General features: G+C 46.8%; 1 protein-coding gene across 2 annotated transcripts in view; it reads left to right on the forward strand.

Annotated features, from left to right (window-relative positions):
* Window positions 1–7,811, forward strand: part of LOC115081090 (kinetochore-associated protein DSN1 homolog) — a 32,074-nt gene extending 24,263 nt beyond the window's left edge. For both annotated transcript variants that reach the window (XM_029585602.1, XM_029585601.1), the window contains 2 exons: window positions 2,157–2,244; window positions 7,610–7,811. In XM_029585602.1, coding sequence (XP_029441462.1) covers window positions 2,157–2,244; window positions 7,610–7,686 — 165 coding nt within the window. In that variant the 3' untranslated portion in view covers window positions 7,687–7,811. The remainder of the gene's footprint in view (window positions 1–2,156; window positions 2,245–7,609) is intronic.
* Window positions 7,812–14,128: the final 6,317 nt, after the last annotated feature.

The raw sequence follows: 14,128 nt of genomic DNA on the forward strand, positions 1-14,128 counted from the left end.
AACGCAGCTCTTCCTACCTGCCCTTACTGGATCGACCCGTCAGAAAGGATCAGCTGTCTCATCTCTTTCGAAAAGTACAAAGACCAGGGGGCACACAATGAAGTTACTGGGTAATACATTTAAAATTAAGAGAATATTATTTTACTCAACACATAATTAAGCTCTGGAATTTGTTGCCAGAGAATGTGGTGAAAGCTGTTAGTGTAGCTGGGTTTAAAAAAAAAAGGCCTGGATACGTTCCTGGAGTGATAAGCAGCTTGGACTCTCTCTACCCCTTGGGATTCTGCCAGGTACTTGTGACTTGGCTTGGCAATTGTTGGAAACAGGATGCTGGAAAGAAATCAGTACAACTAGGGGTCACAAAATGAAACTCCAGTTAGGATGACTCTAATTCCCCTTTTCCTCTTTTTGCCCTGCCATTAAAGCAGAGAGCGATGATGGAGTTGTATCAACAATATGAAGGCTTATTGGTTAAGGGGAGTAACCGCTGCACCAGCAAGTTACCCCCATGCACTCTTTTCATTCATTCCCAGCCTCTAACCGTTAGGGATTCACAGTGTTTATCCCATGCCTCTTTGAAACCTTTCACTGTTTTTGTCTTTACCGCCTCCTCTGGACGGGCTTTCCAGGCCTCCACCACCCTCCTATGAGATGATCAGCTTATTCCAGTCATCTATGCAAGGGTTCTATTTAGGTGTTGAAAGGAAGTAGATGTCATGGACAGTTTCACTGTGCAAAGCAGAAAGGCATCAGCCTTCATCCCCCTGCAACTCCAGGGAGGAAGACTCAGAACCAATGTCAGGAAATATTTCTTCACTGAGAGGGTGGTGGGTGCCTGGAATGCCCTTCCGGAGGAAGTGGTGAAGACTAAAACTGTGAAGGATTTCAAAGGGGCCTGGGATAAACACTGTGGATCCCTAAAGGCGAGAGAAAGGGAATAAATAAAAAAGCTTGGGGGTCATTTGCACGGAGCAGCAGTTACTACCCTTAAGAGAAACATGGGGGTAACCCACACGGAGCAGCAGTTACTACCCTTAACAGAAACATGAGGGTAACCCACACGGAGCAGCAGTTACTACTCTTAAGAGAAACAGGGGGGTAACCCACACGGAGCAGCAGTTACTGCCCTTAAGAGAAACATGAGGGTAACCCACACGGAGCAGCAGTTACTGCCCTTAAGAGAAACATGAGGGTAACCCACACGGAGCAGCAGTTACTACTCTTAAGAGAAACAGGGGGGCAACCCGCACGGAGCGGCAGTTACTACTCTTAAGAGAAACAGGGGGGCAACCTGCACGGAGTGGCAGTTACTACTCTTAAGAGAAACAGGGGGGCAACCTGCACGGAGTGGCAGTTACTACCCTTAAGAGAAACATGGGGGTAACCCACACGGAGCAGCAGTTACTGCCCTTAAGAGAAACATGAGGGTAACCCACACGGAGCAGCAGTTACTACTCTTAAGAGAAACAGGGGGGCAACCTGCACGGAGTGGCAGTTACTACCCTTACGGGAAACATGGGGGTAACCTGCACAGAGCGGCAGTTTCTACCATTAAGAGAAACATGGGGGTAACCTGCACAGAGCGGCAGTTACTACCCTTAAGAGAAACAGGGGGGTAACCTGCACAGAGTGCCAGTTGCTACCCTTAAGAGAAACATGGGGTAACTTACACAGAGCAGCAGTTACTACCCTTAAGAGAAACATGGGGTAACCTGCATGGAGTGGCAGTTACTACCCTTAAGAGAAACATGGGGGTAACCTGCACGGAGTGGCAGTTACTACCCTTAAGAGAAACATGGGGGTAACCTGCACGGAGCGGCAGTTACTACCTTGGGAAGCTTGCTGGGCAGATTAGATGGACCATTTTGGATTTTTTCTGCCGTCATTACTATGTTACTATTATGAAGTAAGGCAACAGAGCAAATCCGTGCAGAATTGTTGGAGAAATTATTTCCACAGCAAAAATCTGTAGAGTGACAATAGTGTCCCCTTACAGAAATATGAGGGAAGGCAGTGTCAGCAATCCCTGGGCAAAATTTTGGGCAGGAGAAGCCGTGAAAGAGCAGTTTCCCAGGCAGAATTTGGGAGAGAGGCATTAAAGGTGAATGCATTGCAAAATAGTGTTTGACTTGTATTTAATTATTTTTATTTTGTAGATGGATGAACTGCAGGAGTCAGTCAACTTATTGCACTCGTTTATGGATGAGGTTTCTCAGTGCCTGAGGAATATAACACTGAAGCTCGGTAAGAGACCTTAGTTTAAGCTGTGTAGCACTAGCTGATGGTTTGTGTAATATGGTATAATCTATCAAACCTAACTACTGCCAGGAATGGTCCTCTTTTTCCCGATTTTGCTGACTTTGGTGACTTTCTGGCGTCTGCAAAGATTCCCCAACTCCTCTAGACTTGGCTTCTGGTGCTAATGAGATGCAAGGGACCCCAGATGGACTAGAAGTGCTTGTCTCCTCCCGTGGTATTGCTGGATCTCAGGGGTGCATAGGATGAGACCAATGAACAGCAGTGAACTTGATGCAAGTGCTTCCTTATTTTATTTACAATATTTCTATGCCGCCCAGTCACAAAAGCTGCGAGCAGCTTATATCAGGTCACATCTATAATATAATCAAAACATACGGAACAAAAAATGACAAATCACAGCTCATAAACAGTTCCCTCATTCCGCTAAAGGTTTTAGAGCCACACACAAGCCCATCAATTAAAAAAAAAAAAAAATCTATATTTGCTTTCTGTTACCTGTCAGGTAGAATACAAGAATCTTCAGAGCTTTAAACAATTTAAGGTGAACTTTCAAACGTGCATGTAAAAAAAATATAAAATAGCACTTATTCTCAGGAATGCAAAAATTAAAATAGAAGAAAAAATAGCAAATACAATAACACAGAAGGACGACTTTTTATTTATTTTTTTTTACATACGTTAGTGATAGAAGGAAGTGCAAAAGTGGTATTCTGAGACTCAAAGGAGAAAGGGAGGAATATGTAGAAGACGATGAGGAAAAAGCAAAATTGCATAACAAATATTTCTGTTCAGTGTTCACTGTGGAAGGGCCTGGAGCAGGACCAGATAAAGCAAACACAAATAAGATTGGAAGTGAGGTAAACCTCAATCGATTTTCAGATCAGTGTGTCCGTGAGGAGCTAACTAAACTTAAAGTAGATAAGGTGATGGGGCCGGATGGGAAACACCCGAGGGTACTAAGGGAACTTAGAGATGTCCTGGCAGCTCCGTGCTGACCTGTTCAATGCCTCCTTACAGTCTGGAGGACTGGAAAAGGGCGGATGTGCTTCCTGTTCATAAACGTGGAAGTAAGGAGGAGGCTGGGAAGTACAGGCCGGTCAGTCTGACCTCTGGGGTGAGCAAACTAACGGAATCGCTGCTAAATCAGAGGAGAGCGCGATGTTTGGAATCCAATGGATTGCAAGATCCGAGGCAGCAGGGAGTTAGCAGAGGTGAAATCTGATCAATTTCTTTGATTGGGTGACCAGAGAGTTGGATCAAGATGCAGTGTACTTGGGTTTCAGCAAGGTCTTTGACACTTTTCACACACAAGACTTATAAATAACTTGTGCGCCCTTGGTATGGATCCTAGAGTCATTGACTGGCTTAGAAACTGGCAGCGTGGGAGGTGGCAAAGGGCAGTGGTAAATGGCGTTTTCTCTGAGGAGGGGGTTGTTACTAGTGGTGCCTCGGGGATCGGTCCTTGGACCGGTTCTTTGCAACATTTTTGTGAGCGGCGTAATGGAAGGATTGTTGGGAGCGGTTTGTCTTTTTGCTGATGATACCAAAATCTGTAACAGGGCGGGCAGCCAGGAAGGCGTGGAAAACATGAGGAGGGATCTAGCGAAGCTCGAGGAATGGTCTATGGTCTGGCAGCTCAGATTTAATGCTAAACAATGCAGAGCAATGCATTTAGGATGCAAAACCCCAAGGGAAAGTCGCAGTATTGGAGGTGAAATTCTTCTAAGCACAAAGGAAGAGCGGGATCTGGGGGTGATCATATCTGATGTGGATAAAGCAACAGTAAAAGCCAGAAAGATGCCTGGCTGCATAGGGAGAGGACTGGTCAGCAGAAAAAGGGAGGTGACACTGCCCCTGTACAGGTCCCTGGTGAGACCTCACTGTGTACAATGCTGGAGATCGCACCTTCAGAAGGATAGGAACAGGATGGGGTCGGTGCAGAGGGGGCTACTAAAATGGTCAGTGGTCTTCTTTCTAAAGCACATGGGGATAGACTTAAAGATCTAAACCTGTACACCCTGGAGGAGAGGGGAGATAGGGGGGATATGATAGAGAGATTCAGATATCTCAAAGGTTTCATGCACTGGAGGGGAGGCTTTTTCACTGGAAAGGATGTTCTATAGTGAGGGGTCATGGGATGAGGGTGAAAGGGGGCAGACTCAGGAGTCATCTTAGGAAATATTTCTTTACAGAGGGGGTGGTGGATGCGTGGAACGGCCTCCCCGTGGAGATAAAAACAGTATCTGAATTCCAGAAAGCATGGGATAAATACAGGGGATCTCCGAGGAAGTGATAAAAAGGGGGTGAATAGTATAGAGTGGGGGCAGAGATGTGTTTGTGGGTTGTCTGTGATAGGTGTGTGGGGGAGAGTACAGGAATGAGGATACTTTTCTCTTTGCACTTTCCACTTTGTCACCCCTCTCCGCACTGGTCTCATCTCTCCTCCCTCCACTCCCTCGATCAGGCGAGCAGCTGTTTGCTGGTGGCTCACGTTTCACAGTATTTGTTGGCCTGCTCCTTCTCTGCCTGCTGTCCCCACCCATACCATCACTGACTGGGAGCATTGGAAAGCCCTGGTAGGATCTGAATGGTTTGCTTGCCTGCATCTCATCTGCTGCTGGAGCCTGCTGTTTCTACCAGCCCCATATGTGATGTTATAATCAATAAGCAATAGTAGCTTGAGATCTGTTTAGTGTTTGGGATCCTGCCAGGTACTTGTGACTTGGATTGGCCACTGTTGGAAACAGGATGCTGGGCTTGATGGACCCTTGGTCTGACCCGGTATGGCATATATTATGTTATGTTACTGACTCTATGCCTGTTGAAAACCACTGAAGCCTGCAAATGCCTCCTGTCCTGCAGTCTCTGTGGTCTCTCCCGCTCAGCGTTTCTTTATCCTTCTGCTGCCCACCCTACCATGCTATTTGAAGGTCCGTGCATGCACTGCAGCATGCACATGCGCAGTTGTGCTGCAATACACACACACACACACCCCAATAAACCCTATAATTAGGGGAGTAACACCACTATTATGTTAATCAATATAAAAAAATGTTTGTTATAATGAACTTTGTTATACAAAATCAAAGTAGTATCAAAAAATGTCAGTCATGCTAAAACAATTGTCAGAGTGGAAGGAGTGAAGTACAGAGCAGCAGATCAAGATAAGGGGCATGGAACGGCTGCCCTATGAGGAAAGGCTAAAGAAGTTAGGGCTGTTAAGCTTGGAGAAGAGATGGCTGAGGGGGGATATGCTAGAGGTCCTCAAAATCATGAAAGGTCTTGAACAAGTTAATGTAAATCAGTTATGTATTCTCTCAGATAATAAAGGGACTACAGGGCACTCCATGAAGTTAGCAAATAGCTCATTTAAAACAAATCAAAGAAAATTCTTTTTCACTCAGCGCATAGTTAAGCTCTGGAATTCATTGCCAGAGGATGTGGTTACGGCAGTTAGTGTAACTGGGTTTAAAAAAAGGTTTGGATAAGTTCCTAGAGTAAAAATCCATAAACTGCTCTTAATCAATAAGCAATAGTAGCTTGAGATCTGGTTAGTGTTTGGGATCCTGCCAGGTACTTGTGACTTGGATTGGCCACTGTTGGAGACAGGATACTGGGCTTGATGGACACTTGGTCTGATCCAGTATGGCAATTATTATGTTCTTAAGTTATGTTCTAAGAGAGGAGATCCACTAGATGTGAGCCCTCTCTGACAAAAGAGCCAAAATAAGGCTGAAAAATGTGTTGAAGCTGTGGATAACCCACCAAAGTCATTTGTATTTAGTGCTAGAGAAGCCATTGAGACAGCGGAGTTTAAAAAAAAAAAAAACAGCAGCAATTTTGTATATTGTGTGTTTTATTTATTTTATATTCCACCTTTCAGTACTTCAAAGCAGATTACAATTGTAAGTGAGGCAATGGAGGGGTATATATGTCTTTTTTTAATTTTTATGTATATACATATATAATGGTGATTAAATACCTTACCCCACACAAATAATCAACACACATACAGTGGTAAAGAGTTTAAATTCATCTAAAAAAGCATACAATAAATCACACATTAAAATGAATTTATATGTAATAATTTAATGTAGAAAAATCATTTTTTATGGGAAATCTGATTTTTGCATGTTGAAATGACTTTATCGTTGTGTATGTAATGAAATGTATAACTTTTAATATGAATGTAATGTTTTCTTTACCACCGTATGTTTATGTGGTTATGGTTATGGCAGTGTGGGGAAGGGGCCAGAGCCTCCTGTCCTGGTAACTTGTCAGTCAGTTCCACCAGTTACTGGAATACTAACTCCATTGCCAGGGCTGGAAGCTGGAGGGAAAGTGGGTGGTACCCCTCCAAAGATGTGACCCAATCCATTTTCTGGACAGCTCTCTCCGTGTAGAAATCACTTCAAATGCACCCCGTTAAAGGGACTGATGATGAATGTGTGTTTAGTAACATACAGCGTATTGTCGGCAGAAAAAGACCAGTCCGCCCAGCAAGCTTCCCATGGCAGCAGGTTACCCCCCAAGGACAGGAACTGCCACTGTGTGCACGTTACCCCCATGTCTTATCTTACCTACAAGTAAGACCATGCAACTGTCAAACCCATAACAAAATTACTGAAACTTCCGGATAATTCAGACAATGCTGCTTTCATCTTCTTTGCTTTTGGACTTATCCCCAATGTACTAAAAATGTGGCAAAGAAGGATCCAGGGAACCCTACAGATTGCTGTGCTATCATTTGTATTTTAAGAGTCAAATACTGGCATGCAATGATTTCCTCATTAAAAAGGTGTATTCCTTTTTGTCCTTGAAAACCAGTTCAGACAAGTGGGTTATGCTCACCAACCAGCAGATTGAGACGGAGATGAACAGATTCGCTAATGTAACCCAGGCCTGGATTTAAGCAAAGGCAACTGCCTAGGGCGCCACATTTTGAAGGAGCCATGTGCTGGTTTCTCTTCAAAAAGGCACCACTGTAGCACTCGAGTCCATCAGCCTGTCCTCCCGTCCTGCCTCTGGGCACCAAATTTTTAAATCCCCCCCTTATAAGCATCCAGGCTGACCTCAGCGTGCCGGTATTCTGTCTCGGCCAGATGGTAGGCAAACCATCTGCGGGTGGGTTGGCATAACCCACTCATCTGGACTGGTCTGCCTGGAGTCAAGGAAAGGAAATTATTAGGTAAGAGTAAATTCCTCTATTACCAATGCAAACTTTAACAAAAAAAAGAGGATTTAATTTTCCAATTCTGGGCTTTCCTAAAGGTCTCAATTGCCCTCTGCACAGATTTTGTGAAGACTTAATTTGATCTGGTGCTTGTTTTCTCTCTCTCTCTCTCTGCAGAACGGAGGTCTTTCAAGCAAATGGAAAATTCACCTGTACGCAAGTTGCTGAAGATTCCCAAAAGTTCACAGCAGTAACATGGCAAAAAAAGAAAAACGTTCTTTGGATTGCTACTTTAAGTGTTCCTTCAACTTTGTAATGTTTGTGATTGTTTTCTTTTCTGCTTTGGTTTTGCTGATAAAACTCTTTTATGAGACAATGAGTTACAGGAGTGGTCTCTCAATCTGCAGATGTCAGAATTACAGTGAAAATATGAAGAAATAACTCAGCCAAAAGCTTTTTACTGAACCACCCAAATGGTTTGTGAGCAGCTTTGGAGACTCGTATTCTCTTCATGGGGTCAGTGCACGATGAAAATAAGCAGTTAGCAATGGTGTTGCATTCTTTTAAGTGGAGGAAAACTGTGACAAGAGGTGACACATGCATATTCTCAGCCATCACTAGCCAATTGTTGAAAAAGGAACATGTAGAATTTAGCCACAACTTGAGAACCAGCTGTGGGTGATGTATGATACAGCCAAGCACTAAATAATTCCCTTAAAAAAAAGCTTCACCATAATATAGTAGTCTATACAGCAGTAAAGAGGTAGTGTTACTCTTCCGGATATTAATTGGACCATCCCATCTGCAGACTGCGTTGGAAGCAAAATGTGCCTCGATTCCTTTGGCCAATGGTAATAGAACCCATGATGGAGGGGATGAGAGACTTAGGAACAGATAAAGCATTTTTAATGTGCAGAAGAATGACCACCTAAATTCCAGTGATCACCGGATATAAAAACCAAAGCAGTGAGGGGGGGTCATACAAAAGTCAAAATTGTGGACTTCAGGTGTACCAGCTTTCAAATGGGGAAAATGTAAGGAGGGGTCATCAGCATGGGAAGTTTTTTTTTTTTTTAATTTATACATTTCAATGAATATACAAGCATTACTTGTAAAAAAAGCATACAATATGCCTGATAAGGTAAAAAAAAAAAGAAAAATACACATATCCTTAGACCACCATCAAGAAGGGGGTGGAATTATAAAAGTTAAATAGGGAGTAAAAACAAAAACCATAGAGGAAAAGGCAAAAGCATGCTTTAAGGTCGCTTAAACATAAGAGCATAAGAAATGATTCTGAACGTCCCATGTTAAACTGCCAAATTATTGCAAACTTTTTTGCTCAAGAAATTCAGATCAGGAGAAAAGAATTGATATCGGACAACAAAGGAAAATGTGGGAGGCAGGTTCTGGAAGCCAAATTTAGGCTCTTAGGTAGGAAGCTGAAATCCAGAACTTCCAGGGTAGCATTCTCTGAAATGTTCCCTGTTCCACACGCAGGTCCCCAGAGGCAGGCAGAGCTCCGAAGTCTCAATGTGTGGATAAGACGATGCTGCAAGGAAGATGGATTCACGTTTGTTAGGAACTGGGGAACCTTTTGGGAAAGGGACAGTCTCTTCCGAAGGGATGGACTCCACCTTAACCAGGGTGGAACCAGACTGCTGGCACTAACCTTTAAAAAGGAGATAGAGCAGCTTTTAAACTAGAACAAAGGGGAAAGCCGACAGTCGCTCAGCAGCGCATGGTTCGGAGAGAGGTATATTCAAAGGATACTAATGATGCATTAGAATTCGGGCATCCCGACAGTGAGGTTCCATTAATAACGTTATGTTACGTTATACTGATCTACCCCTGTTCGATGTAAACCGACCTGATATGGTATTCAACCTTGAAGGTCGATATAGAAAAATGTTAAATAAATAAATAAATAAATAAATAAATAAATAAGAAAAGTAGTCCAAGTGCCTGTAACTAAAAACTCAGCTGAGCTAAAAAAGTCTAACTTGTCCCTATCAATTAAAAAGCAGAATGAAAATACAAACAAAAAACAAACTTTGAAATGTTTGTATGCTAATGCCAGAAGTCTAAGTAGTAAGATGGGGATATTGTTCTGTACTTTGTATTGGCTGTTGGTGGTTGCTGATTGATGGAGGCATTGTGGACTTGCTGTTTTCCTGATAAAAAAAAAAAAGTTTATTGTAATAAAAAAAATCACATCGAAGTATGTTTAAATAAAACAGACAGTAAATGTGAACCGTGGGACTTGTGGTTTATAAACGGCTGCCTTTGAGGCCTGAGCCACGGTTGGATTCTGGGAGGCTGTAGTGCTCCTGGTAATGATATCTTTTCGCATGTGGTCGGGGGAGGCGTTTCTACTTGAAATGTCAAATATAAGTTCCGAAAAGTACTTGGTGTGAAAGCCTCGCTGACCCAAGGGTTGGGAGCCGGGTTAGTATCATTGAGGTTGTGGGTTCGAAGCCCCACCAGCTCGGTAACATTGAGGTTGTGGGTTCGAAGCCCCACCAGCTCCGTAACGTTGTGGGTTCGAAGCCCCACCAGCTCCGAAACACCGTGGACTGTAGCATCCTCTCCGCGACAGAGGATGTTACTGAGCCTCTGTCGCGGAGAGGATGCTGCACCAGCTCAGTAACCTTGAGGACCAGCTCCGTAAAACCGTGGGTCGTAGCATCCTCTCCAGTCAGAAAGAGGCAGTTTTGGTGAAATTTGGGCCATATTTTTCTTTATTTTTCCTAGTAAAAAGTAGTAAAACCCCCAGTCTGCTGGTGGCTCTTTCTTGTTATTAATTAAGGCTCTTTCTCATTAGAGGTATTCACCGGAATATGCTTGGAACACAGGTCTAACTGACCCCCCCCCTCCGCCCCATCCACCCACACCACTTACCTACACTGGCCCCCACCTAGCTTCTGGCTAAGCTAGACTCGAACCCGCGCCCTCCTATATTCGAGTAAATCCCTGTAACGGAGCCATCGGACAGAGCTGCTGAGCCACCAGTCAGCTGGGTACAGACTCTCCCGGGTTTTTACCCCTTATTCTTCTCCTAGCACAAGACTCCAGCCTAAGGACCAGCCCTTCACAGCCGGCTCTGCACTCGCCGGGGACAGAGGCTCCGGAGTTTTACCCCCTCTTTCCACCACTCTCTTGTATTACACCCTCCGGTGATTAACAGCTCCTCGCCGCAATCACAAGAATGAAATGTTCTCTCTTAAAATAAAAGAATCTTTCTAACGCACACAGTGCGCGGTGAAACCTCCTCCCCTATGCAAACAAACATTAAACGTGCAGAGATTATGGGTTTCTAGCAGGGGCTGTTGGACCCGGGCTGCGGGGGAGCTTCTGAGCCATCTCTCACCGGCACAGACCGTCCAGCACTGCCCTGGGAAAGGAAGCCCCCAGGACAGATTTAGCCTTCCCCGTGTGCGATATTTACCGCTCATTCTCTCACACACATCGCATCCCTCGGTCATTCATTCATTTGTTTATTTAACCGATATCTGGTTCCATGCGAACACCTCTGTCACAATCAGACCGTGAACACGGAGCAGTGAGAGCAGGCTGGCGGGAAGAGCCGCTTAAACCCCGGAGACGTTTGCAGGACTTGCAAGCTTAAAGCCTGGGGAGGGGGAGGCCGTAAAGCGCCGCTCATGCCTGGGCCAGAACCCGCGCTTCCCCCCAGCCTTAGCCCCCATTGCTCCTTCCGTGCTAAGCGGCTTTTCCCGGCAGGGCGGCCGCTGCCCGCTCTCGGAGCGCACGGCCGAGCTCTCGGTCACCGACCGGAAGCTACAGCTCCGCCATTGTTGTGAGGGCGAGACAGGCAGGGTGGGAGCCTACTCACAGGAGAGAGCTCTGCTGCAGCCCCGCCCCTTCCTGCTGCTGCGAATGGACGGCAGGGGGAGGAGGCGGGGCACAGCACAGCCCGGTCCCGGCCGTTCCTTCGCAGAGAGCAGGAGATTCAGAGACCCCGAGAGACGGATCCAGGCCCGGGGGAGAAGGTAGGGAGAGGCGCGGGCAGAGGGGACGTGGAGGGAGGGACCTGCTCCCAGGATCTCACCCTCTGTCCGGTCAGGAGCTGCAAAGAGCCCTACAGAGAGAGAGAGATCGCGGCCCAGGGGAGAAGGTGGGGGGAGGAAGGCACCGGGGGACGTGTGCGATGCTGTTGTGTGGGGATCGCTCCCTTATGCAGAGCCCTTCAGCAGCTCATAAAGACTGTGAGGAGCTCTGCTTTCCTATGGGAATCTAACTTTTTGCTGTTTAATGCGGCGATCGAGGAGGCTCCTGCACAGGTCAAGCAGTTCATGTCTCAGGTTCTTAAGGCTGCGAGACGCTCGGATCCGGCCGAATAGAAGAAGATCGCCGCTCCAGCAATGTTACGGGCCTGCAGCCGTCCGGATGAGATGCACAGGATAGAAAATTTCACGCAATAAGGAAAAAACAGACCAGATGCTTTTACAAATCTGTGGAAGTGGAAATCCTAATATTCTCAAGGGCGGGAGGGGTAATGAAATAATGGTTGAGGATATTCTATACTTTGTATTTCCTGTTGATTCTAGCTGATTGCATTATGATGCTGTTTTCTAAAGAAAAAAGTTTATTGTAAAAACAAAACAAAAAAAACAAATTCCATTGTGTTTAAATAAAACAGAGACTGAACCGTGGGACTTGTGACTTATAAGTGTCTCCCTCTGAGCTCTGAGCCACTGGGGGATGTTGGAAAGCTGTAGTGCTCCTGATAAAGTTATCTTTCCGGAGGTGGTTGGAGGAGGCGTTGCTGTTCCTTGAAAAGGTCAAATATAAGTTCCGAAAAGTCATTGGTGTGAAAGCCTCGCTGGCCCAAGGGTTGGGAGCCGGGTTAGTAACATTGAGGCTGTGGGCTCGAAGCCCCATCAGCTCAGTGATACCGTGGATTGTAACATCCTCTCCGCGACAGAGGATGTTACTGATCACAAGGACTGGAAAGAGGTAGTTTTGGTGAAATTTGGGCCATTTTTCCTAGTAGAAAGTAGTAAAACCCCCAGTCTGCTGGTGGCTCTTTCTTGTTATTAATTAAGGCTCTTTCTCATTAGAGGTATTCACCGGAATATGCTTGGAACACAGGTCTAACTGACCCCCTCCTCCCCATCCACCCGCACCGCTTCCCTACACTGGCCCCCACCTAGCTTCTGGCTAAGCTAGACTCGAACCCGCGCCCTCGTATATTCGAGCGAATCCCTGTAACGGAGCCGTCAGACAGAGCTGCTGAGCCACCAGTCAGCTGGGTACAGACTCTCCCGGGGATTAACCCCCTTATTCTTCTCCTAGCACAGGACTCCAGCCTAAGGACCAGCCCTTCACAGCCGGCTCTGCACTCTCAGAGGCTCCGGGGTTTTCCCCTCTTTCCACGACTCTCTTGTATTACACCCTCCAGTGATTAACAGTTACTCGCCCGCAATCACAAGAATGAAATGTTCTCTCTTAAAATAAAAGAATCTTTCTAACACACACAGTGCGCGGTGAAACCTCCTCACCGATGGAAACAAACATTAAAAGTGGACAGATTATGGGTTTCTAGCAGGGGCTGTTAGACACGGGCTCCGGGGGAGCTTCTGAGCCATCTCTTGCCAGCAGAAACCGTCCAGCACTGCCCTGGGAAAGGAAGCCCCCAGGACAGATTTTGGCTTCCGCGTGTGCGATGTTTACCGCTCCCCCCCCCCCCCCCTCTCTTTCTCACGCACATCGCATCCCTCGCTCATTTATTTAACCGATTTCTGGTTCCATGCAAACACCTCTGGCACAATCAGACCGTGAACACAGAGCAGTTAGAACAGGCTGGCGGGAAGAGCCGCTTAAAACCCAGGGACGTTTGCACGGTTTGCAGGACTTGCAAGCTTAAAGCCTGGGGAGGGGGAGGCCGTAAACTGCAGCGCATGCCTGGGCCAGAACCCGAGCTTCCCCCCAGCCTTAGCCCCCATTGCGCCTTCCTTGTTAAGCGACTTTTCCCGGCAGGGTGACCGCTGCCCGCTCTCGGAGCGCACGGCCGAGCTCTCGATCACCGACCGGAAGCTACAGCTCCGCCATGGTTGTGAGGGCGAGACAGGCAGGGTCGGAGCCTAATCACAGAAGAGCTCTGCTGCTGCAGCCCCGCCCCTTCCTGCTGCTGCGATTGGATGGCGGAGGCGGGGCACAGCACAGCCCGGTCCCGGCCGTTCCTTCGCAGCGAACCCGAGAGACGGATCCAGGCTCAGGGGAGAAGGTGGGGAGAAGCGCGGACAGAGGGGACGTGGAGGGAGGGACAGGATCTCACCCTCAGTCCTGTCAGGAGCTGCAAAGAGCCCTACAGAGAGAGAGATCCCGGCCCAGGGGAGAAGGTGGGGAAAGGCGCGGGCAGAGGTTGGAGAGGGTGCGGGGAGGAAGGCACCGGGGGACGTGTGCGATGCTGCTGTGTGGGGATCGCTCCCTTATGCAGAGCCATTCAGCAGTTCATAAAGACTGAGGAGCTCTGCTTTCCTATGGGAATCAAATTTTTGCTTTTTAATGCGGTAATCGAGGAGGCTCCTGCACAGGTCAAGCAGTTCATGTCTCAGGTTCTGAAGGCTGCGAGATGCTCGGTTCCGGCCGAATGGAAGAAGATCGCCGCTCCGGCAATGTCACAGGCCTGCAGCCGTCCGGATGAGATGCACAGGGGATGGAGCAGGTCAGGGC

The sequence above is a fragment of the Rhinatrema bivittatum genome, chromosome 19 (genome assembly GCF_901001135.1).
Source record: "Rhinatrema bivittatum chromosome 19, aRhiBiv1.1, whole genome shotgun sequence".
Classification (NCBI taxonomy): domain Eukaryota; kingdom Metazoa; phylum Chordata; class Amphibia; order Gymnophiona; family Rhinatrematidae; genus Rhinatrema; species Rhinatrema bivittatum.